We start from the raw sequence: 22,160 nt of genomic DNA on the forward strand, positions 1-22,160 counted from the left end.
CGTGGCTGGCGCCTTAGCCGGTTGAGCTATAGGCGCCGAGCCGATAACCACTTTTCTTACTTTTCTCATTAACCATGCAACAGTTTGGTCTGTTCATGAACTAGAATGGACATTTCAAAGGGTCTTGATGCACAGGCAGTGAGCATCACTTTGGGAGACATGAATTCTTGACTATCCCTGCCAGAACTACAAGCCATAGTTAACTCTTTGACCCTGGTTTTAGCACTTCAGGGCAGGAGACATCTGTTCGATGCCTAGATCAATACAGGCACAGACAGCCTGGGGGATTGGGGAGCCTCAGGCACAGAGTGGGAGGCATATGTTGGGGAGTGGACTTCAATGGATTACTTGTTTGACCAGGCCCAGCCACAGGCCCAGCCACAGTCCCAGACCCAGTCCCAGTCTCAGCCACCATCATCCAACAAGCGTCCCAGCAATAGTACACCACCCCCAACACAGCTCAGCAAAATCAAGTACTCCGGGGGGCCTCAGATTGTCAAGAAGGAACGAAGGCAAAGCTCCTCCCGCTTCAACCTCAGCAAGAACCGGGAGCTGCAGAAGCTTCCTGCCCTGAAAGGTACTTATAAATGGTCAGGGAGTTATTGCACTGGGTCTAGAGGGTACTGGGTATTGGTAGAATGGAGGTTTTGTGGTATTTTGTGGGGAAAGGAGTTCCAGAGAACATGAGGGAGCAGAATGGTAGCAGGGTGGGCTTAAGGAAGGCTGTGAAAGGCAAGTAGAGCAGGGCAGTGTAGGTCTGGGAAGGAGAATCTAACTGCTGGGCCCCCCACAGATTCACCAACCCAGGAGCGGGAGGAGCTGTTTATCCAGAAGCTACGCCAGTGCTGTGTCCTCTTTGACTTCGTGTCAGACCCACTCAGTGACCTCAAATTTAAGGAAGTAAAGCGGGCAGGACTCAATGAGATGGTGGAGTACATCACCCATAGCCGTGATGTTGTCACCGAGGCCATTTACCCTGAGGCTGTCACCATGGTGGGTACAGGGAAAGGACATAGTAGGTGGTGGGTGGGGGTGTGAGTCCCTGGAAAAGTCTGTAAGGAGCTCTAACCTGGCTCTACTTGTCAGTTTTCAGTGAATCTCTTCCGGACACTGCCACCTTCATCAAATCCCACAGGGGCTGAATTTGACCCAGAGGAAGATGAGCCCACCCTGGAAGCTGCCTGGCCACATCTCCAGGTACTACCGCAAGGAGGCAGCGTGGCCCTGACTGTGGGGGATGGAGATACTCTGAGTCTTACAGCAAAGGGGTATCTCCCAGGCTTTGGGAATACCCTCTCAGTGGATGCTTCTTTCTCCCCACAGCTTGTGTATGAGTTTTTCTTACGTTTCCTTGAGTCTCCTGACTTCCAGCCAAACATAGCCAAGAAGTACATTGATCAGAAGTTTGTCCTTGCTGTGAGTCCCTGAGATTTCTGTCCTCCCCTCCTCTTTCTTTTCCTTGAACTCTATCCCAAGCCCCCCTTTCCTGTGTTCCAGTGGCTTTTTCCCCTTATGCTCAATATATTGGGCTTTAGCTATGTCTGGAACAAGATTATGAGAGGAGTTACCAAACCTATTCTCTTGCCAGGCATGATAGCTCACTCCTGTAATTCTAGCACTCTGGGAGCTGAGGTGGGAGGATCTCTTGAGGTCAGGAGTTTGAGACAAGCCTGGAAAAGAGCAAGACCCTGCCTCTACCAAAAATAAAAAAAAAAAAACTGGCCAGGTATTGTGGTGGGTGCCTGTAGTCCCACCTACTCAGGAGGCTGAGGCAGGAGTGTGTGTTTGCAGTGAGCTATGATGATGCCATTGTACTCTACCTGGGATGACAGAGTGAGACCCTGTCTCAAAACAAAATAACCCGGCTGGACACAGTGGCTCACACCTGTAATACCAGTACTCTGTGAGGTCAAAGTGGGCGGATTGCTGGAGCTCAGGAGTTTGAGACCAGCCTGAGCAAGAGTGAGACCCCTTCTCTAAAAAATAGCCAGGCTAATGGCTGGCACCTCTAGTCCCAGCTACTTGGGAGGTTGAGGCAAGAGAATCACTTGAGCCCAAGAGTTTGGGGTTGCTGTCAGCTATGACACCATGGCACTCGACCCCAGGGTGGCTGAGTGAGAATCTGTCTCCAAAAAACAAACCCCAAAACAACCCTTCCATGCCCTTAAGGAGCTTCCAACATAATGGAGGGAAACAATGGGGTTGAAAAACATGCATACCCAGACATCTCATTGGGTAGAACAATGTAATAGAATTGCTCTGCTTTTCAGAGACTGGTCCCTACTTCCTTTCTTCAGAAAACCTGGGTTTCCCCTGGCAGGACCCTGTGTCACCCCAGCCCCAGCCTTTCTCTGGCTAGTGCTTCACTTGCTGCCTTTCATCCCTCCTGCTGCCAGCTCCTGGATTTATTTGACAGTGAGGATCCTCGAGAGCGGGACTTCCTCAAGACCATTTTACATCGCATCTATGGCAAGTTTTTGGGGCTCCGGGCTTATATTCGTAGGCAGATCAACCACATCTTCTACAGGTGAGTCCAGGCTTAGGAGTAAAGTGAGCTGCAGAGGTGGAGTGGGAACAGGGAGGAAGGAGGGCTCTGCAGAACACTGGAGGGACATCAGGGGTTGTCAGGAGAGCCCTTTTTCTTCCCCCAGGTTCATCTATGAGACAGAGCATCACAACGGGATTGCCGAGCTCCTGGAGATCCTGGGCAGGTAAGAAGTGGGGTTAGGGCACAGATGCTTGAAAAAAGTTGGGGGATTGGTGCATTCAGCTTGGCCTTAACAAGCCTCCCTTAATTCCTAGCATCATCAATGGCTTTGCTTTGCCTCTTAAGGAAGAGCACAAGATGTTCCTTATCCGTGTCTTGCTTCCCCTTCACAAAGTCAAGTCCCTTAGTGTCTACCACCCTCAGGTGAGTTGCCTTCCTCCTGATGGGCAACAACTGTGCGATCCCCAACACAGGCAGCCCAGAAAAGAGGAGTGGGAAGGCAAAAGCTGGGATAGGGGAGGCGGGAACAGGTGGGATAATTCTTCTCCACACCCCCTCTTCCTTTCTGGGATCTTGTTTCTGTCACTGACCTCTCTGTGATCTTTGGGACCTGCACCTCACCTCATTTCTATCTCAAACTCTTGCAGTTGGCATACTGTGTGGTACAATTCCTGGAGAAGGAGAGCAGTCTGACTGAGCCGGTAATTCCCCTTCTGAACCCCAAGGTTCACCTCTCACTGTCATTGGCATCACTAGCCAGTTTGTCCCTGTTGAGCAGTGGCTTAAGCAGGTGCTCAGAAGGACTGTGACTTGATAGGTAATGTGATTTCCTATCTGAAGGAGAAGTGAAATCTATATATACACCTGGAAAACAGATCTAAGCTAGAATAACGGTTAGCTGAGGTCATCTAAGTTGTGCCTACTGGGGTGGGGAAGACTGGGCAGGAAAGCTTCCTAGAGAACCAGGTAGGTGTGGAGAATTTTATCCCCATGGCCTCCTCTTTTCACAGGTGATTGTGGGACTTCTCAAGTTTTGGCCCAAGACCCATAGCCCTAAAGAAGTGATGTTCTTGAATGAACTAGAGGAGATTCTAGATGTCATTGAACCTTCAGAGTTCAGCAAAGTGATGGAACCACTCTTCCGTCAGCTTGCCAAATGTGTCTCCAGTCCTCATTTCCAGGTGACACTCAGACCCAGCAGCATATCCCAGTCCTTGCCTCCCAGAAACTGAGGTCTTAAGTGAAACAAGCAGTACCCACATTGAGTCCCACCTCTCCCCACCAGGTGGCAGAGCGGGCTCTCTATTATTGGAACAACGAGTATATCATGAGCTTGATAAGTGACAATGCTGCCCGAGTCCTCCCCATCATGTTCCCAGCACTCTATAGGAACTCCAAGAGCCACTGGAACAAGTAAGGTGCTGGGGTGGGGATGTGGTTTTGGAACCTTTGAGAGTGTGAAAGAACTAAAGAGCCAGGGGTTTTCCCCAGTCACTCAGCAAGTAGGGCTGGTGCCCATTGCATATTGGTAGGACCTTGAGAGGCTAGAGAGGAAAGACGCCCATGTAAGAGATCTCCGTGACAGCAGGGCATCATGACGTTGTTCCTGTTGTCAGCTGTTCTGTAGGTCATATCATAGCTTTGGAGGCATAATTCTATGCTATGGGAAGCTGATGTGAGCTTTTTTTTTTTTTGAGAGAGAGAGTCTCACTTTGTCTCCTTCAGTAGAGTGCTGTGGCAACATAGCCCACAAGCAACCTCCAACTCTTGGGCTTAAGCAATTCTCTTGCCTCAGCCTCCTGAGTAGCTGGGACTACAGGTGCCCACCACAACGCCCAGCTATCTTTTGTTGCAATTGCCACTGCTGTTGTAGCTGTGGGGGCCAGGTCTTAACCTGCCACCCTTGGTATATGGGGCGGGCACCCTACCCACTGAGCCATAGGTACTGGCCTCTTTTTTTTTTTTAATTAAATCATAGTTGTGTACATTAATACAGTCATGGGTTTTTGTTTTTTGAGACAGCATTTCAAGCTGTCACTCTGGGTAGATTGCCATGGCATCATAGCTCACAGTAACCTCAAACTCCTAGGCTTAAGCAATTCTCTTTGCCTCAGCCTTTCAAGTAGCTGGGACTACAGGTGTCTGCCACAACACTTGGCTAGTTTTTAAGAGACAAGGTCTCACTCTGGCTCAGGCTGTTCTCAAACCTGTGAGCTCAGGCAGTCTACCCAGCTTGCCCTCCCAAGTGCTGGGATTATAGGTATGAGCAACTGCGCTTGGCCCAGATGTGAGCCTCTTAAAAGAGTATGAGTAAAGAATCTTGGAGTGGTAAAGACTTTTCTGCTAAAAGCAAATAGTGTGGTCTGTGTAATGCAGTCCATCGTGCTGCTGGGAGGCCATTAGTGTGGGTTACAGTGAAGTGGTAGGAAGAAGGTAGGCCTTGAAGCATAGGGTGGGGAAGGATGGACAGGTAGACCAATATTGATTGTAAAGATCATGAAAGACCAGTCTTAAGTCACATGATTTGGCTAGAGCTATTTGCTTATACTTTATAGAGGTTCGTGAAATGGGAGTAGTAAATAAGAAAACTCCAGAGACACCCGCTAGAAAAGAGCAAATTGGGGTACTGGCACTAAGGGCAGGCTCTGGCCTCCTATCCCTTATCTTTCTTTTGGGTGGCAGGACAATCCATGGACTGATCTATAATGCCCTGAAGCTGTTTATGGAAATGAATCAGAAGCTGTTTGATGACTGCACACAACAGTACAAGGCAGAGAAGCAGAAGTGAGTATCTCTTTCCCTAAGGACTGTCATCTTCTACCGCCAGCTCACTTTGCTTCTTTCAAGCCTAGCCCCAATCCTACTTTTGCTCCCTCAGGGGCCGGTTCCGAATGAAGGAAAGGGAAGAAATGTGGCAAAAAATAGAGGAGCTCGCCCGGCTTAATCCCCAGGTGAGATTTTTCTGCCACTGCTATGAACAGAGGGGCCCATCTTGAGTTGGAGAGAATTTGTCAGAAGAACATCATGTATAAGGCAAACAGGCCCACAAATGTCTGAAGTGGTTCTCACCACTCATCCTCTCCTCTTGCTCTCAGTATCCCATGTTCCGAGCTCCTCCACCGCTGCCCCCTGTGTATTCAATGGAGACAGAGACGCCCACAGCAGAGGATATCCAGCTTCTAAAAAGGACGGTGGAGACTGAGGCTGTGCAGGTAAGAGGGCATGAGGCAGGGGCAGAAATAATAGCTCTGGAAGGGAAAGGGGACAAGAGCAGCAGAGTCCAAGAATAAGGGGAGGAAACAACAGAATTCACTGGGAATTGGTCACCATTCCTCACCTTCTCCCTATCCACACACAGATGCTAAAGGACATCAAGAAGGAGAAAGTGCTGCTGCGGAGGAAATCAGAGCTGCCCCAGGATGTGTATACCATCAAGGCACTGGAGGCCCATAAGCGGGCAGAAGAGTTCCTAACTGCCAGCCAGGAGGCTCTTTGACCCCATCACCTTCCCATCACAGGGCCACAGCCCACTTAGCCCTGGGATGCTGCCCCAGCCCTCCACCCTCTATTCCCTACTGGCTGACTTGGGGCAAGGCAGCGCCTCTCTGACTACTCTAGGGAGAGGATACGGGCACTTGGAAGTAGGGATACCCACAGAGTGGGTTCCTCTTCACCCCCAAATGTGTTCATGCCTCCCTGTGGCTAATACAGACAGACCGAGTACTCAGATGCTCGGTGCTCAAATAACCTGGGGATGCCTGTTCCCATCCTGCTCCTAATCCCACAGCTACCTGAGGCTGCTCTGAGAAAAACACACAGGAATACATGTGCTCCTCCGTTCTTCCCTTCATTCTCATTTGAATTCTCTCCTCTTTCTCCCCTGCAGAGGCATGTAGGGAACAGGAGATTATTCTCACCAAAGTTATGTCAAGCCCCTTCGCCCCTGGAGCAAGTAGCTGGAGGGAAGCCAACCCTCAGCAGCACAAATAGGCCCCCAGTCCCAGCAGTGTGCAGGCTGACAGGATTATATTATTTCCTCTTACCCACTGCCTGACTAAGACTATGTGGGAGGTCAAAAGGAGAAAAGTATATGCTATGGACCATAAATGATGAATATAGGGCCCAGATAAACCAAGGAGGGGAATGAGAAAACACCCTACCCTGTGACCCCTTTGGTGAGCAGCAGCCCTGGGATTACAAACATGGAAGGGACCACCCTGGACCTGACTGCTTTCCTGTGCTGTTGGTTCCCATAGCTAGAAAGAAGGAAGCAGGGAGCAATGCTGCAAGCACAGCTCCTGCCAACACCTATTTATTTCCTTGTTTCTGCTGATGTTGGACAGGCCCTCATTTGTCTCTTTTAAGACCATGTAGGGGCAAGGGGCTGAGAAGGGCTGGACCCAGGTTCCAAGGGCACAGGCAGTATGGCTTTTAGCTGTGTACATAGGGTGCTTTATTCTCCACAGAGTGATACATGCTAAGGTGGGTTGGGCTTGGGCCGATGTCCCCTTATGTACAGAACTGAATAAAGTGGGTCTCTGAGAAGAAGTGTCTGATTTGCCTTGATGTGGAAAGGGAGGTAGTGAAGATGGAGATGGACATGTTCAGTCCTATGCTGGTTCTGGCCTGGAATGTGGGATGATAAGGCAGCTCTCAGTGTGGTCACTTCCAGGCAGGGGATGCCTGCCGGGCTTGGAGGGCTTTCTGTACCACATCTTCCCACTGGGCATCCGATATGTCCCGAGCCCAGGCAGGAACCCCTGGCGCAGGCAGGCTTACTCCAGCCATCGTCCTTTTCACCAGCTCTACATGTTCTGAAATCACAGCCAGAGGCCAGTTAGGGCATAGAAACAATGGGACAAGTTGCCCTCCCCAATCCCTGAACCAACCCAGAGCCTTTGGGCTCGTGAGGTCACCAAATCCATCTTATGTCTAGACAAGCTAGCCCATCCCCAGATCTACCAAAATAGCACTTTACCTGGACTCTGAACTCTAAAGAACCTTAGTTTATGAACTCCCAGTATCTTTTTTGGAATAGAGTTTTCCTCTCTAACTTCCACTGACTTCTGTCCAGTCCATTTTCTTCATAATTACTCCAGAATGAAAGAATGATCTCTTTTACCTGGGTCCATGGGAATAGAGCTGTGGTTACTCAATGCCGAAGCTCCACCCTCATCTTCATCCTCGCTTTCTATTGGTGGGTCTGGCAAATGAAGCCCCAGGGCCTACAGAGCCAGAGAAGACAGTTCAGGTCCAGCCTTTCACAGATCCAGCTTCACCTACTCAGGAACACCCTCCTCCATCATACCTGGATCCGATCCTGGATGTCAGCGACTACATCTTCTCCATCCCCTACTGGTGCCAGCTCCACCTCTTCTTGTTCAGGATCTTGGTTGAGGGGCTGGTAGGAGTAGCCAGCTGGGCCTGCTCCAGTTTCCTCCTGTTCTTCTTCAGGCTCCTCACTGCTCCAATCCCCAGTGCCTTCTGAAGGTCCCTGATGTGGTCCCAGTTCCTCAGTCTGATTGGGGAAGATACGCTCAGGGCCCATGGTGTCTCCCCCTAGAACTACTGCTGCCATCCGGGCAGGGGCTGTAAGAACAAGAAGGTAGGAGGATAGAAGGATTGGAAGGAACCAGCCCCATATTCATTCTCATCCAGCTCCCTGTGGTCTCCTTTTGCGTCTACAAAACCAGCTCCCATCCCCAAGGGTCATGCACCTTTCACCCCTCCGCCCCTCCATCCTATTAAGTCGGGCTCTTATCTAGAACTGGGTCCGACCGCACCCTGCTCTGTCACTTCCTAAATAAACTCAACCGGAGGCCCTACCACCCCTTAAAAGGTACCCCTGCCAGAAACCCACCCCTGCTTGGGAACCCGAGGTCAGTAGACTCCCCCAAACAGGGCGGAGCCACCCTCCTCCCTCCTCTCCTAGGGATTTCCCATCCTACCTCCTGAGAGCGCCCTTCAGCCCTCAGGGGCTCAGTTCAAAGGGCCCCAGCTGCGGCGTCCCCCACCCACCCCCACTGAGTCTCGGCGCCCGTGTCTCCGCGCGCCGCACCCGCTCAGAGCCCGCGGCCGAACCCGCACCTTCACTTCCGGCGGGGCGGGATGTGCTGGGGCGCCTCGTCCTCCAGCCCCGCCCCATGCTCATGACTGACTCTAGCTAGAACCAGGAGTTCTCCCCGCGCCCGCCCCCTCCATCACCTGCCGAGAAAGCAAAGAACTGCGTTACCCAGTGACCCCCTCAGTCTTGACACATATTTGCACATGCGCAGAATCTCTCCTTAGGCTCCAGCCCCCTCCTCAACCCTCACGTCCCTCCGGAAAGCTGCGGACTACAAGTCCCAGAAGGTCTCGGGCACTTAGCTCCGACTGCACGTGCGCAGACAGCTGCCCGCCGGAAGGACCGAGCTTGGCTGTGTTTATCTCGTTGGGGACCGAGACGTCGGTTGGCGCGCAACGGGTTCTAGGCTGCAGGCAGCGCGAGGACCCGCGGCCCCGCCCCGGCCCGGCCTGGCAGGTAGCCTGGGACGGATTGAGGGGCAGGGAAGAATTGGGGGGGGGGCTGGGGGCGCCCATACCTGGAGCTGGAGTTGCGGGGGAGGGGCCTGAGAGTGATGAGGAGGGGGTGGGGAGGGATCTAGGGGGATGATGGGAGAGTATTAATGGGGAAAGCAGGGCTGGGGAGGATGGTGAGGAAACCAGTGGAAGAGACCTGGTGGCTGCAGGAGGCCCTGAAGGATTGGAAGGAAGACTGGGTTATGAGGAGAACGGGGAAGATTAACATAATGGAAGCAGCGGCGGGAGGGGGTGCCTGCCTTTGTGGGGGATGGGAGGCTGGAGTGTCTGGAAGAATACACGGATAGAGTCATATTCAGGGAGGAATATCTGTGGTCAGAGCATGTTGGTTTTTTTCTTTTCTTAGTGTAAGTGGGCATATGGAGGGCTGTTGGGTGGAGTTTGAAGTAGTGAGAAAAGGAAAAATGGGAAAACTGCCATGCTCTCAGGCGATCAAGAAAGGCCAGAAATACAGACTCAGAATTGCAAGAGGCTAGAGAGAGGGATAGATACAGTAAGGGAATCGAAGAAGCTTGAAAATGCGTTAGTAAAGGAGGATCAGAGGGACCCAGAGATGAAAGAATCCCCTCAGATCCTCAGGGCTTGTACTCCTTGAATTTGAGTTGTCCTTATGGAGGAGAAACTAAGATTTTTTTTCTCTACCTTTGGTTGGCATTGCTTATATCTCTTGTGCATTTTTTTTACTTTACCTTGACATATCTGAAGGGAAGGGTGGAATAGAGACTATAAAGGATTCCATTCTTAAGCCTTTTGACCCCCTAAACTATCCCCACAAGCCCAGATCCACTATATTTCAGATTGAGAGCAGAAGTAATGAAGTGAAAGTAGTTTCCTGCTGGAGCTATTTCAAGTTGGGTAGGGTGACTATTTAAAGCATGGGGGGTGGGGTTGGGGGAGGTTGGGTGGGTGGGCCTGGCAAGCCAGCTGAAATCCACATCTCTTTCCTGATAGGGGGTCTCCCTTATTTGAGCTTTTTTTGTGCCCAAGGTTCTGCCTGGCCCTTCCTTCCACCAGGGCTTCTTGAACAGGGAGCAGATGATGCACTCAAACCCAAGCAAGTGCCTGCCAGCAAAGGCATTGCCAGTTGCAAGAGGATTTGCCCGAAAGAGCCCTCAAATGTACCCATTATCACTAGGTTGGCAGGTTGTCTTTAAGAGATCATGATCTCATGCTGGGTTTTTCTCATGCTCCAAAAAAAAAAAAAAAAAAATGCCAAAGGCATTTTTGCCTCTCTTCCCCTTTCCAGTGCACCTTCCATCCTCCTTTCATAGACCCAAGTTGAGGAAGAGCTGTTGGAAATGGCTTGTTCTGTACCATGATAGCAGGGTTGAGGAAAGTAGCAAGAGGAGAAAAACCCTCTTCCCTGCCCCCACCTCACCACCAGTCTCAAGCATACACATACGTTTCTGGCTTAAGTTCCTAGTCCTGGCAACATACCAGGCACAGCTGTCAGAGGAACTCCTTGTGCCTGTGGGGGGCCCTGAGTGACCCCGATGGAAACAGCTCAGCAAGACGAGCACCCTGTGAGGGGCTAACCAACCATGGTTACATGGAGGTCCTTGTTCTGGATCAGTCCCACCCTATCCTGGGTAGGGTCATTGTTCCACTAAAAGCCTAAAAGCTTTTCTGCTTTGAAGTATCCATGCCAGCTTTCAATGGACTGTCTGGGGCTGGCTGAGCTATTAATAGCTGTGAGTATTTTGAGATCCCTTTCCCCACCTTAAAGAACACAGAGATTCTTAGAGAGGTGGCAGTAAGCAGAACAGAGCCAAGACAAAGAGAACACACCCAGCCTGGGAAAGGGGGCTTAGAGATTGTGCCAAGATGGGGATAGGGTGGATCCTCGGTGAGTAGTGGGTGACCATGATCAACAAATTCTGAGCTGGCAATCAGGTTGCAGTGGCCCCACACTTTGCTATTGGAGAACACAGGGCCAGGGCTAGCACCCTGACCTCGGCAGCTTCCCTGGGTCAGGGCCAGCCACCTGAGCTGTGACTAGTGTCCCTGCAGAGGGGTGGTGTGGGAGGGCCACCAGGGTGACACTTGGAGGCTGGTCCTGGGCAGAGTGACAGTGAACGGGGAAGAAACCTTGCCTCAGAAGCCTGTGGCCCTGACTTGTGTGCAGGTAGCGGAGGCAGCAGGCCGTGCCGGGGGGGCATGTTGCTGTAACCAGTGGTCCAGGGGATGTTACGGTGGACAGTGCACCTGGAGGGCGGGCCCCGCAGGGTGAACCATGCTGCAGTGGCTGTTGGGCACCGGGTATACTCCTTCGGGGGGTACTGCTCTGGTGAAGACTATGAGACACTACGTCAGATAGATGTGCACATTTTCAATGCAGGTAAGCCAGTGTTGAGACTGTCTCTAGTGCCCACATCAGGGAGGGAAATGGGCGGCTGAATGAGGTTTGGTGGTGGTCCCTGTGGCCAAGGGGATTAGGGACAAATAATTGGTTTGGGGAATAGTGGACAGCTTGGAGGAGGTTCCCAGGGCTGAGCAGAGCTGTGTGCCCACAGTGTCCTTGCGTTGGACAAAACTGCCCCCAGTGAGGCCCACCATCCGCGGGCAGGCTCCTGTGGTCCCCTACATGCGGTATGGACACTCAACCGTCCTCATCGATGACACAGTCTTCCTGTGGGGCGGGCGGAATGACACTGAAGGGGCCTGCAATGTGCTCTATGCCTTTGATGTCAGTAAGTATGGGTCTCAAGAAAGGCTATATTCTGCCAAATGGTGCCCTGGGAGCCTGGGAAAGGCTAGGGTTGGCGTGGGTGGGGAATAAAGCACCCCAGAGGTTAGGAGGGAGAGTCAGAGGTTGCTTACCTGGGGAATTCTCTTACCTCCTTTAGATACTCACAAATGGTCCACACCTCGAGTGTCAGGAACAATTCCGGGGGCCCGGGATGGACATTCAGCTTGTGTGCTGGGCAAGATCATGTACATTTTCGGGGGCTATGAACAGCTGGTAGGTATGGGAAGAAACTAGGAATTTCCGGTGGGAATGAGAAAGGAGAAAAAGAATTTAGGGTGGTGAAAAGGGAGGATTTGGCTTGTTTACAGGTTTTAAAGGGAGAGATACTGGATCAGAGAGTGACTATTGGCTCTCTCTTTTCTTCCTTTTCACTTCCCACTCAGGCGGACTGCTTTTCCAATGACATTCACAAGCTGGATACCAGCACCATGACTTGGACCCTTATCTGTACAAAGGTCTGCTTTTTCTCCCAGATCCCTACCCTTCATTGAAGAAGTCATATGAAGCTGGAATAGAGCAGATCTCCTTCCAGCCTTTGTGCTGATCCCCTCTCCCATCTCTCTTCCCCTGCCCAGGGCAACCCTGCACGCTGGAGGGACTTCCACTCAGCCACAATGCTGGGCAGTCACATGTATGTCTTTGGGGGCCGTGCTGACCGCTTTGGGCCATTCCATTCTAACAATGAGATTTATTGCAACCGCATTCGAGTCTTTGACACCAGAACTGAGGCCTGGCTAGACTGTCCACCCACCCCAGTGCTGCCTGAGGGGCGTCGGAGCCACTCAGCCTGTGAGTATTTGTTACTTCCTTGTGGAGTCCCCTTTCCTGCCCTCTTCACACTTTTGGCATTCCTCTCTCCTTCCAGTTGGCTACAATGGGGAGCTGTACATCTTTGGTGGCTATAATGCAAGGCTGAACCGGCACTTCCATGACCTTTGGAAGTTTAACCCAGGTAAACAGCACTCACTGCCTTTAGAGGAGGAACCAGGAGCAAACGAGGTGGGAGGAAAAGAAAATAATAATCCTTAGTAGGTGAGGGGATGGGAGTTGGGGAAGGTAGCTGGACTGGGCAAATATTAAACTTCCATATAAATTTCTCTTTAGTGTCCTTCACTTGGAAAAAGATTGAACCGAAGGGAAAGGGACCATGTCCCCGCCGGCGCCAGTGCTGCTGTATTGTTGGTGACAAGATTGTCCTCTTTGGGGGTACCAGGTTAGGAGGAGAGAGGGGAGGGGCTCAGGGAAGGGCTTAAGTCTGTGACTAACCCAGAGAGTGGGAGGTATTTGAGCAAGAGGGTCTTGTGGGTAGTTTTCCTCCTACCTTCATCTCTTTTAATCCCTACAGTCCATCTCCTGAGGAAGGCCTGGGAGATGAGTTTGACCTCATAGATCACTCTGACTTACACATTTTGGACTTTAGTAAGTATAGTTATTCCCCTCTGCCATGGAGACTGGGACTCCAGGGTCCCAGTCTTTGGGTGGTGATATCCAGGACTGGATCCTTTACTGAGCTTTGACAATCTCCTTCCTCCACCACCTCCTCCCTTAAAGGCCCTAGTCTGAAGACTCTGTGCAAACTGGCTGTGATTCAGTATAACCTGGACCAGTCCTGTTTGCCCCATGACATCAGGTACGTGAGTGGTTAGAAAGGAGGGACTGGTTGAGGATGAACAAGTAGTATAGGTGTGACCTGATTAGCTTGGTCTCGGTGTGGAGGAAACAGATGATGTTTTTCTTCTGCTGGAGATAATAGTATGCTTGTGGGAAATGAGGTAGTGGAGGTGAAGTTATAGCTATCATATAATAAAACTGTCAGCTGCGTAACTTAAATTAAAAATCAATCTAGTTTTTCAGACTAAATTCAGAAACATCACTTTCTGAGACCTGAGCTTATATAGTATTTGTTAACATGCTAAGAATGATTAACTCTTAGAATCTAGCTGCAAAATAAAGACATGTTTAGGAGCTTCTGGATCATATTAGTTCCAGGTCCTGGCTGCTTCCCTTTAAATTCCATTCTTAGGGCCCAATGTGATGGCTCACGCCTGTAATCCTAGCACTCTGGAACACCAACACAGGTGGATTGGTTGAGCACAGGAGTTTGAGACTAGCCTGAGTCTGTAATCCTAGCACTCTAGGAGGCCAATACAGGTGGATTGTTTGAGCTCAGGAGTTTGAGACCAGCCTGAGCAAGAGTGAGACCCTGTCTCTAAAAATAGCCAGGTGTTGTGGCCACTGCCTAGTCCCAGCTACTTAGGAGTTTGAGGTTGCTGTGAGCTATGAGGTTAGAGCACTTTACCAAGGGCAAAAGTAAGACTGTATCTCAAAAAAAAAAAAGTTACTATGTGTATGTTTTTGCTTTTCTGAAACATTTCCCTTGGCTTTTATCAGTTCAGTTTAACCCTTACTTGCTGAGGGTCTGTGTGTTCAGTATTTGGTGTCATAGAGTATACAAATCTGAACTGATGAATCCCAGGCTGGTCCAAGATTGACATGTGTAAGTACCTAATACCAAGTAGACTGCTTAGGGTCTTGGCATAAGGAGGTACTTGGTATATCTTTGTAGTGTGAAAGAATTATTGAAAAAAAGAGGATTTAATTTTACTATGGTGGGAGGTGAGAAAGGCCTCAGGGAGGATAGGTTCTATGGAGGTCAGAGCCTAAAAAGAATGGGAGTTGAGGGCAGCGCCTGTGGCTCAAAGGGGTAGGGTGCCATCCCCATATGTCAGAGGTGATGGGTTCAAACCCAGCCCCCACCAAAAAAAAAAAAAAAAAAGAATGGGAGTGGAGAACAAAAATTGGGCATTTCTAGTGGGGGTGAGGTGAAGGGGCTGCCTGTTTGGATCTGAGCAGAGCAGGAAAGGTAGGTCAGGATATTTACTGAGATGTGTACACAAATCCCAGGTGCTGGGATATGGGACTGTATATATAAACATAAACAGGAAATCCATATGAGCTCGGAGGTGGAAGAGTGGGTGGTATTGGCTTTGGTGGTGTGTGGGGTCTGAACCTAGTAGGACTGTAAGGAGGAGTTGGCTGTGGGTGGTTGAGCTTTAGGAAGTTGAAGGGACTGATGTGTTCGTAACTTTGTTAAAGCAACTCTGGGTTTGAGGTGGGAACTCCCTCTTCTATCTGCCTATCACTGTTGGCCTTCCAGGTGGGAGCTGAATGCCATGACCACCAACAGCAATATCAGTCGCCCCATCGTCTCCTCCCATGGGTAGGAGGAAGTTTTTGCCATTTAACCTTCCTGAGCCTGCTGTTGTCTTCACTGCCCCTGCCCGTCTCTCACCCGCTTGCCCCTTTGGACCCTGGACTCCGCATACTTCCCCGTGGAGTTGTTGGACTAGAGGTGTTTTCTGTGCTGTGAATTCAGTGGGGAGCTGTAGGGATGGGAGGGCCAGGTTTCTCCCCTCCTTGGGCTGAGGGCCCCTTCCCCTTGGTGCTCTGTCCCCATCCACCTCCCTCCAACTGCTCCTGGGTCTCTGCTCGGCCCCAGGCCAGCTAAGGTCTGCTGGGAAGGGAATGGGGAAAAGGGAGAAGCAAGCAGTGTCTGAGCCTCGGGAGCTTCCCCCTACCCCTACTCCCACCCCAACCTCCACACCCACCCCACTCCCTGCTTGAGCCATGAGCATTGGCTGGGAGCTGAGAGTTGCTGCTGTTGGCATGAGACCTCCTTCTCCCCGACTTGGGGAGGTGGGGACCAGCAGATAATCCCACCCTTCCCTGAGCTGTTGCTGTACCCTGAGGCTCAGCCAGCTCAGATTTTGTAAAAATGAATTAAAATCTCCAAACGTGTGGTGTGTTCCTGTGGAATACGGTGGAGATGACAGGAGTCTGCAGGGCGGGCTGGGTACTGAGGGCGGGCACTATTGAGGTTCTAGCTTCTCAGCCAGCAGTGTTAGGAAACTTTAAGTGCTACCAAGGCTTGGCTCCAACTTCTGGGGCGTGGAACTCAGCGCCGTACCACTCGGACAGAAGGTTGCGATGTTCTCTCTGGGGCGGGCTCTCCAGCGGTCGCCCGAGCGCGCGGCCTGTTTTCTGCGGGTTCATCACCACGTCGAGATCCGGCCTCCAGGGAACGCCGGAAGAGGCGGGGCGGGAGCCGCCGCGAGCGGAAGTAGCGCCATTGGTCGTGCCTGGGCTGCGCTAGGTGATGCCCGGAACAAATTCGTCAGCTCGGGCTGCGGCCTGTGGTCCCCGCGGTGCTCAGGAGAGTGGGGACCTGGATCCTGGTGCTGCGGCCCGCGACCTGCAGAGGGGTGAGGGCACGGGGCCCGGGATGGGGGAGGAGTGCTTCCAGCAACCTGGCGGGGGTCCGGCTCCTGTAGTCAGTTTGGTGAGACTGCGAAATTTTCTGGAAGGCAAACACTGGGAGGTCCCCCAGCGCAGTGGAAAGTGGGAGTTGATACAGGATGTAGTTTCTTTAAAGGTAGATGAGTGTTTTCGGCAAGGGAAGACTGATTATGCAATAGCACGAAGGCGAAAAGAATATGGAAGGCTTAGTGGGTTAATACTCAACGAATTCGGCAGGCTTATCTGGGCACAGTTCTAGCTGCTGGAGATAGTAGTAGTAGTGAATAAAATAGTCAAAATATTCTTGTCCTGTTGGAGCTTAGGGGCAGTAAAAATAGCAATAAAACAATGAATTAGGCTGAGTGCGGTGACTCACGCCCCTAGAAGCCTAGCACTTTGGGAGGCCGAGGCAGATGGATTGCCAGAGCTCACAGGTTGGAGACCAGCCTGAGTCAGAGCGAGACCTCGTGTCTTAAAAAAAAAAAAAAAGCCGAGTGTTGTGGCGGCGCCTGTCGTCCCAGCTCCTTGGGAATCTGAGGCAAGAGAATCGCTTAAGCCCAACAGTTTGAGGTTGCTGTGACCTATGAGGCCAGGGCACTCTACCGAGGGCGACAAACAAGACTCTTTGTCTCAAAAAAAAAAAGTACATATATATATATATATATATGTAATATACTTAAAGGGGTGAGTTTTATGTGAATTATACCTCAATTTTTTTAAGTGATAGGAGATACAGAGAGAAATAGAGGAGTTGCAATTTAAAAAAGGTAAAGAAGGCCTCACTAGCTGACATTTAAACAAAGGCTTTAAGGAGGTGAGGCAGCAGGCAGTACATCTGGAGGAAGCGTACCTGTCAGAGGCAACATCATGTGCAAAGGAACCAAGGTGGGAATATACTGCCAAGCGGCCAGTTGACACAGGAAGAGTGAGATTAGAAGAAACATTACACACAGCCAGGTCCCATAGGCTTTCAGGCCATTATAAGACGTATGGCTTTTGCTCTGAGCAGATGGAAATCATTGGGAGTTTAGAATCCAGGAGTGACATGATATGAAGGGTGTATGTGGCAGTGTTTTCATTTTCAGTCTCTCTCTGAGGCTGAAGTGGTGAGTGCAGCTTTAAGAGGATTTAGGCTGGAGGTTGGGAGACTAGGAGGCTAGAGAACTGATTGAGGTAAAAGATGCTAAGAGTATGAACCAAGACATTGGCAATAGTAACTGAGCAAGGGAGATGGAGGCCCTTGTGGGGAGATCTGTAAAGGAGTTATTTAAAAGATAAGGTAAAGTCAGGAGCGGTGGCTCATGCCTGTAATCCTAGCACTCTGGGGAGCTGAGGCAGGTGGATTGCTTGAGCTCAGAAGTTTGTGACCAGCCTGAGTGAGAGTGAGACCCCAATCTACTAAAAATGGAAAAATAAGCCGGGTATGGTGTTGAGCACCTATAGTCCCAGCTACTGGGGAGACTGAGGCAAGAGGATCATTTGAGCCCAGGAATTTGAGGTTGCTGTGACACCACAGCACTAACATTCTAGCCTGGGACAACAGAGTGAAATTTTGTCTCTAAAGAAATACATAGAAGAAAAAAAATAAAAGAGGGTGAAAAAGAAGGGACTATGATTTGGTCCACCTTTGACTTTACATACATACCTGACTTAGCAAGGTGAGGCACCAGGGAGCTGAAATAGTTGGTGAGTTAGGTGTCATTATAGCCTGTGCTGCTGGAACTTGTAATAATGACTGGTCTAAGAAGGACATTAGAAAGGATCAACAACCTAACGAATGAGGATGGGATGATGTCTTTTCCACAGTGGGCCATGCTCAGCTGTTTGTCCCTACCTTCTATAGGTATATCGAACATGTCATTTGAGGAGCTGTTGGAATTACAGAGCCAAGTGGGCACTAAGACATACAAACAGTTTGTAACTGCAAACAGCACTAAGAAACAGGTTTCTAGACCACCTATCCAAAGTCCAGGTGTTGCAGATAAGCACAGGTAAGGATCAAAGCCTGCCTTAGGAGGTTGATCCTTGAGTATATGTCTGTTTTCTTGGGTGGCAGGTGGGAAACCTTTGACCAAGACTGGAGTCCCTATGACTTGTTCTTTTAATTTCTCTGAAGGCCTTTGGAAATGTCAGCCAAGATCCGAGTACCATTTTTACGGCAGGTTGTCCCCATCTGTAAAAAGGTGAGGAAAAGGCAGGAAGCACTTTCTCACTTTTACTTTCAGTAAAAAGCCACTACACAGTTCTGTTTTGCCAGGTGTGGTGCTTCACACCTGTACTCCTAGCACTCTGGGAGGCCAAGGGGGTGGATTTCTTGAGTTCACAAGTTTGAGACCAGCCTGAGCCAGAGGGAGACCTTGTCTCTAAAAATAGCTGGGACTTATGGTGGGTGCCTGTAGTCCCAGCTACTTGGGAGGCTGAGGCAAGAGAATCGCTTAAGCCCAATAGTTTGAGGTTGCTGTGAGCTGTAATGCCACAGCACTATACCAAGGGTGACAAAATGAGACTTTGTCTCTTAAAAAAAAAAAAAACAGTTCTGTTTTATACTCTTATTCTCTCCAAAGGTTGCCCGGGACCCCCGCTTTGATGATCTGTCAGGGGAATATAATCCTGAGGTGTTTGACAAAACATACCAATTCTTGGATGACATCCGAGCCAAAGAAAAAGAGGTATGCAGCATGAAACTGATTTAAGGGGTTTTTTAGAGGTGGGAAACTATAACACAGGTTAGACAGTTTGGCAGAGGTGAGCAGGAAGCATAGTAGGGGGCAGATTTAATTCTGCCTACAATGGTTCTTCTATTCAAATCCTGACCCCTCAATTTACTGGTAGTGTCACCAATTGGCAAGTTACTAATCTCTCAATGCTTTTGTTTTCTAATCATAAAAATGATAATAATTAACTGCTTCAATGTTATTGGGCTAAAAATATATGTGAACCTCTTAAAATCTTGGTATAGACTTTTAGCTAATATTTACGGAATACTAACTCTTATACTCATTTTACAATGTGGAGCTTGTGAAAAAGCAGTTGAAGAAGCACCGTTCAGGGGAGCAGCACGAGAAGCTGCAGCAGCTGCTTCAGAGAATGGTGAGTGGGTGACAATCACAGGTGGGTAGGAAGAGCAGTTATAGGTGGGAGGTGTTCACAGTTCCTCTGGTTCCTCCCCTCCCCACCCTTGTCCCCTCTCCTCTCATCTTTGCTTCCCAGGAACGGCAAGAAATGGCACAGCAGGAACGAAAGCGGCAGCAGGAGTTGCGCCTGGCCCTGAAGCATGAACGGCGGGCTCAGGCCCAGGAGGGCCATCGGCCATACTTCCTAAAGAAATGTGAGTGGGACATAACTGTTGCAGGCCAGTTACTGGGACAGGAGTGTGGAGGCTATAGTGTTAAGGTACGGTATTGAAGGTCACTGAGCTCCTTTAAGGAAGGCATGAAGGCTGGATCCCAGGTACTTAGAGAAAATTAGGGCTCGGCGCCTATAGCTCAACCGGCTAAGGCGCCAGCCACGTACACCTAAGGTGGCGGCTTTGAATCCCCAGCACGGACCCGCCAAACAACAATGATGGCTGCAACCAAAAAATAGCCGGGCGTTGTGGCGGGCGCCTGTGGTCCCAGCTACTTGGGAGGCGGAGGCAGGAGACTCGCTTGAGCCCAGGAGTTGGAGGTTGCTGTGAGCTGTAATGCCACGGCACTCTGCCCAGGGGGACAGCTTGAGGCTCTGTCTCCAAAAAAAAAGAAAACTAGAAACAGTAGAGAGGGGTTATTTGTAATTAGTTTTATATCCCTAATTCTACTATAACATGGCAGGGATTCTTTTATCTGTTTCCCCCACACATGCTTGACTAGAAGGAACTCATAGTTGGTTGAATTAAGGTAAGATTGTATCAAAAGTTGACTTGCTCACACCAGTGAACGTTAAACAATCCACGTATCCCAGCATAAAGGCTGGGAGTTGTTGACCTGGCTTGGGGAAGGGAAAAGGGAGAGGAGGTTCATCCTTTCCTCACCAGCTTTCATTCTCCCTGTTATTTAGCTGAGCAGCGCCAGTTGGCCCTAGCTGAGAAGTTCAAGGAGCTGAGACGCAGAAGGAAGCTGGAGAGCTTCTTGAGTCGAAAGAGGCGCCGAAATGCAGGCAAGGACAAGAGACAGCTCCCTTTGAGCAAAGAGTATTAAGAAACTGTTCTCTGCTCTGCCACTGCCTCAAAGAGACCTGAATCTATGGGAACAGTCTTGGACTTGGCCTGTTTTCCTGATTCCTTCCAGTTTAAGAGCAAGGATCACAGCTGCTTTAGAACTAAGTTGGCTCAGAGAAGGCTAGAGGGCTCTTGGGCTGCCCATAGAGCTTGATAAGAAGAGTAACTGAGGCCAGGCACAGTGGCTCATGCCTGTAATCCTGGCACTCTGGGAGGCCCAGGTAAGAGGATTGCAGCCTTCTGCCATGCCACATAGCCTCTGCTTGGATCTGGTTCATTGTGTCCTTGTGACTTTCTTCTAGCCTTAAACTAATGATTCTGGAACAGAAGAAAAGGGGCCAGTGAAGGCCGTGGAGTCTGTTTATGATTCCCAGGGCTGGGACTTTATGTAGGAACCACTTCATAAACATTCTTTTTACACATCTTTCTGTTATTTTGATTTTTGTGGGATTTGTGGACCTTAATGGGGTGTGTAGGGCTATATAAGCAACAAAACCAAAGCTTCTACAAAATGGAAAGTTAGGTAAGAGACCCTTCCTTCAAATCTCGGCCCCTCAAACATACACAGTTATTTCAGGGGTGAACCAACCTCAACTCAGCCTACTTGACTTTTGTTTAGGATACAATGGAAGGTAGGAGGTGGGGACATAAAGGTCTCTTTATGATATGTAAACGCAGCTGGCCCTCATGTTCAAGCTGATAATTTAAAGTGGTCTCAGATTGATAGTGTCTCCAGGCACTTGGCAAAAGCAAATGTATTCCTCTTTGATTGTTCTTTAACCGAGACCTTGAGAATTCTTTCAGATAAAATTTCAAGGAAGGCCAGCCATGGCGGCTTACACTTGTAATCCTAGCACTCTGGGAGGCTGAGGCATAGATTGCTTAAGCTCAGGAGTTTGATACCTGTCGCTGCCAGGAACGCTATGTCTCCCAATGCCGCAAGAAAGAACCAGGCAGGACACGGATTGAAGTGCTAGCTTGCAAGAGGTGGGCTAGCCAGAGGTGTGAGAGAGCCCTGAGCCCCCTTCCCAGTGGCTGTTTATTAAAGTAATAGAAACAGGTATGGAGAGTTAAAGTAATGACATACAAGGGCTGCATGAGTAAGGATTACCACCTGCTCTTTCCTCATGTGTTCTTTCCCCACAACCCCCATGAAGAAGCACCAAGCATCAATGTTTTAACACCTGCTTACTAACGAGCAACTGATCTTATCTCATTTTGGAACACTGAGTTACTTGGGGGATTGTCCCTAAGTCACAAAACATCTCTAGGCTTGCCAGGAGACTACCCTTTCTCAGTGTTTCCTTTTAATGTGATAAGAGTCAGTAACTGCCCTTGCAAGCATAGTGTCCATTCCTCTACAGATACCTGAGCTCAGGAGTTTGAGACCAGCCTGAGCAAGAACAAGACACCATCTCCCCCACCCCATAATCTCTCCTAAAAGTAGAAAAACTAACCAGGTGGTGTGGTGGATGCCTATAGTCCCAGCTATTTGGGAGGCTGCGGCAAGAGAATCACTTGAGCCCAAGAGTTTGAGGTTGCTATGAGCTATGATGCCATGCCACTCTACCCAGGGCAACATTGAATGAGAGTCTGTTTCCAAAAAAAAAGGCCTAGTGCAGTAGCTCACACCTGTAGTTTTTGTACTCTGGGAGAAGCTCACGAGTTTATGATCAGCCTGAAGAAGAGCAAGACCTCTATCTCTATTAAGTAAAGTAGAAAAAATCAGCCAGGTATTATGGGGGGACCCTGTAGTCCCAGCTACTTAGGAGGCTGAGGCAAGTGGCTTTTTTTTTTTTTTTTTTGAGACAGAGCCTCAAGCTGTCTCCCTGGGTAGAGTAATGTGGCATCAC

At 49.9% G+C, this 22,160-nt stretch overlaps 4 protein-coding genes across 6 annotated transcripts in view; 3 read left to right on the top strand and 1 right to left on the bottom strand.

Annotated features, from left to right (window-relative positions):
• PPP2R5D (protein phosphatase 2 regulatory subunit B'delta) overlaps positions 1-7,034 on the top strand; it is a 25,779-nt gene extending 18,745 nt beyond the window's left edge. The window contains exons 3-16 of the mRNA XM_003789202.2: positions 361-577; positions 794-993; positions 1,087-1,197; positions 1,324-1,416; positions 2,397-2,527; positions 2,652-2,711; positions 2,803-2,911; positions 3,136-3,189; positions 3,499-3,669; positions 3,774-3,901; positions 5,171-5,272; positions 5,367-5,439; positions 5,584-5,700; positions 5,847-7,034. Of these exons, the coding sequence (XP_003789250.1) occupies positions 361-577; positions 794-993; positions 1,087-1,197; positions 1,324-1,416; positions 2,397-2,527; positions 2,652-2,711; positions 2,803-2,911; positions 3,136-3,189; positions 3,499-3,669; positions 3,774-3,901; positions 5,171-5,272; positions 5,367-5,439; positions 5,584-5,700; positions 5,847-5,984 (1,704 nt within the window). The 3' untranslated portion in view covers positions 5,985-7,034. The remainder of the gene's footprint in view (positions 1-360; positions 578-793; positions 994-1,086; positions 1,198-1,323; positions 1,417-2,396; positions 2,528-2,651; positions 2,712-2,802; positions 2,912-3,135; positions 3,190-3,498; positions 3,670-3,773; positions 3,902-5,170; positions 5,273-5,366; positions 5,440-5,583; positions 5,701-5,846) is intronic.
• MEA1 (male-enhanced antigen 1) lies at positions 6,923-8,872 on the bottom strand. Of its 2 annotated transcripts, none has more exons than XM_003789206.2 (4): positions 8,721-8,872; positions 7,797-8,077; positions 7,611-7,713; positions 6,923-7,302 (listed from the first exon to the last, which is right to left on the bottom strand). In XM_003789206.2, the coding sequence occupies exons 1-4, from the start codon at positions 8,755-8,757 to the stop codon at positions 7,151-7,153; spliced, it is 573 nt and encodes a 190-aa protein (XP_003789254.1). In that variant the 5' UTR covers positions 8,758-8,872; the 3' UTR covers positions 6,923-7,150. The 2 variants fall into 2 exon arrangements, with proteins under 2 accessions (XP_003789254.1, XP_003789253.1); XM_003789205.3 differs by lacking the exon at positions 8,721-8,872 and adding an exon at positions 8,437-8,567.
• Positions 8,762-15,614, top strand: KLHDC3 (kelch domain containing 3). Its single transcript, XM_003789203.3, has 11 exons — positions 8,762-9,008; positions 11,193-11,405; positions 11,581-11,757; positions 11,914-12,029; positions 12,200-12,271; positions 12,392-12,605; positions 12,682-12,768; positions 12,921-13,029; positions 13,162-13,235; positions 13,368-13,446; positions 14,974-15,614. Exons 2-11 carry the CDS (start codon positions 11,252-11,254, stop codon positions 15,038-15,040), a joined length of 1,149 nt encoding a protein of 382 aa, XP_003789251.1. The 5' UTR covers positions 8,762-9,008; positions 11,193-11,251; the 3' UTR covers positions 15,041-15,614.
• Positions 15,615-15,676: 62 nt separating this feature from the next.
• Positions 15,677-20,730, top strand: RRP36 (ribosomal RNA processing 36). 2 transcript variants are annotated; one of them, XM_003789330.3, is made up of 7 exons: positions 15,677-16,078; positions 17,956-18,103; positions 18,229-18,295; positions 18,677-18,781; positions 19,128-19,202; positions 19,323-19,440; positions 20,148-20,730. In XM_003789330.3, exons 1-7 carry the CDS (start codon positions 15,973-15,975, stop codon positions 20,285-20,287), a joined length of 759 nt encoding a protein of 252 aa, XP_003789378.1. In that variant the 5' UTR covers positions 15,677-15,972; the 3' UTR covers positions 20,288-20,730. The 2 variants fall into 2 exon arrangements, with proteins under 2 accessions (XP_003789378.1, XP_012660202.1); XM_012804748.2 differs by lacking the exon at positions 15,677-16,078 and having other exon boundaries at positions 17,673-18,103.
• Positions 20,731-22,160: the final 1,430 nt, after the last annotated feature.

This window comes from Otolemur garnettii, unplaced genomic scaffold (genome assembly GCF_000181295.1).
Source record: "Otolemur garnettii isolate 467f Iridium unplaced genomic scaffold, OtoGar3 scaffold00031, whole genome shotgun sequence".
Lineage (NCBI taxonomy): Eukaryota > Metazoa > Chordata > Mammalia > Primates > Galagidae > Otolemur > Otolemur garnettii.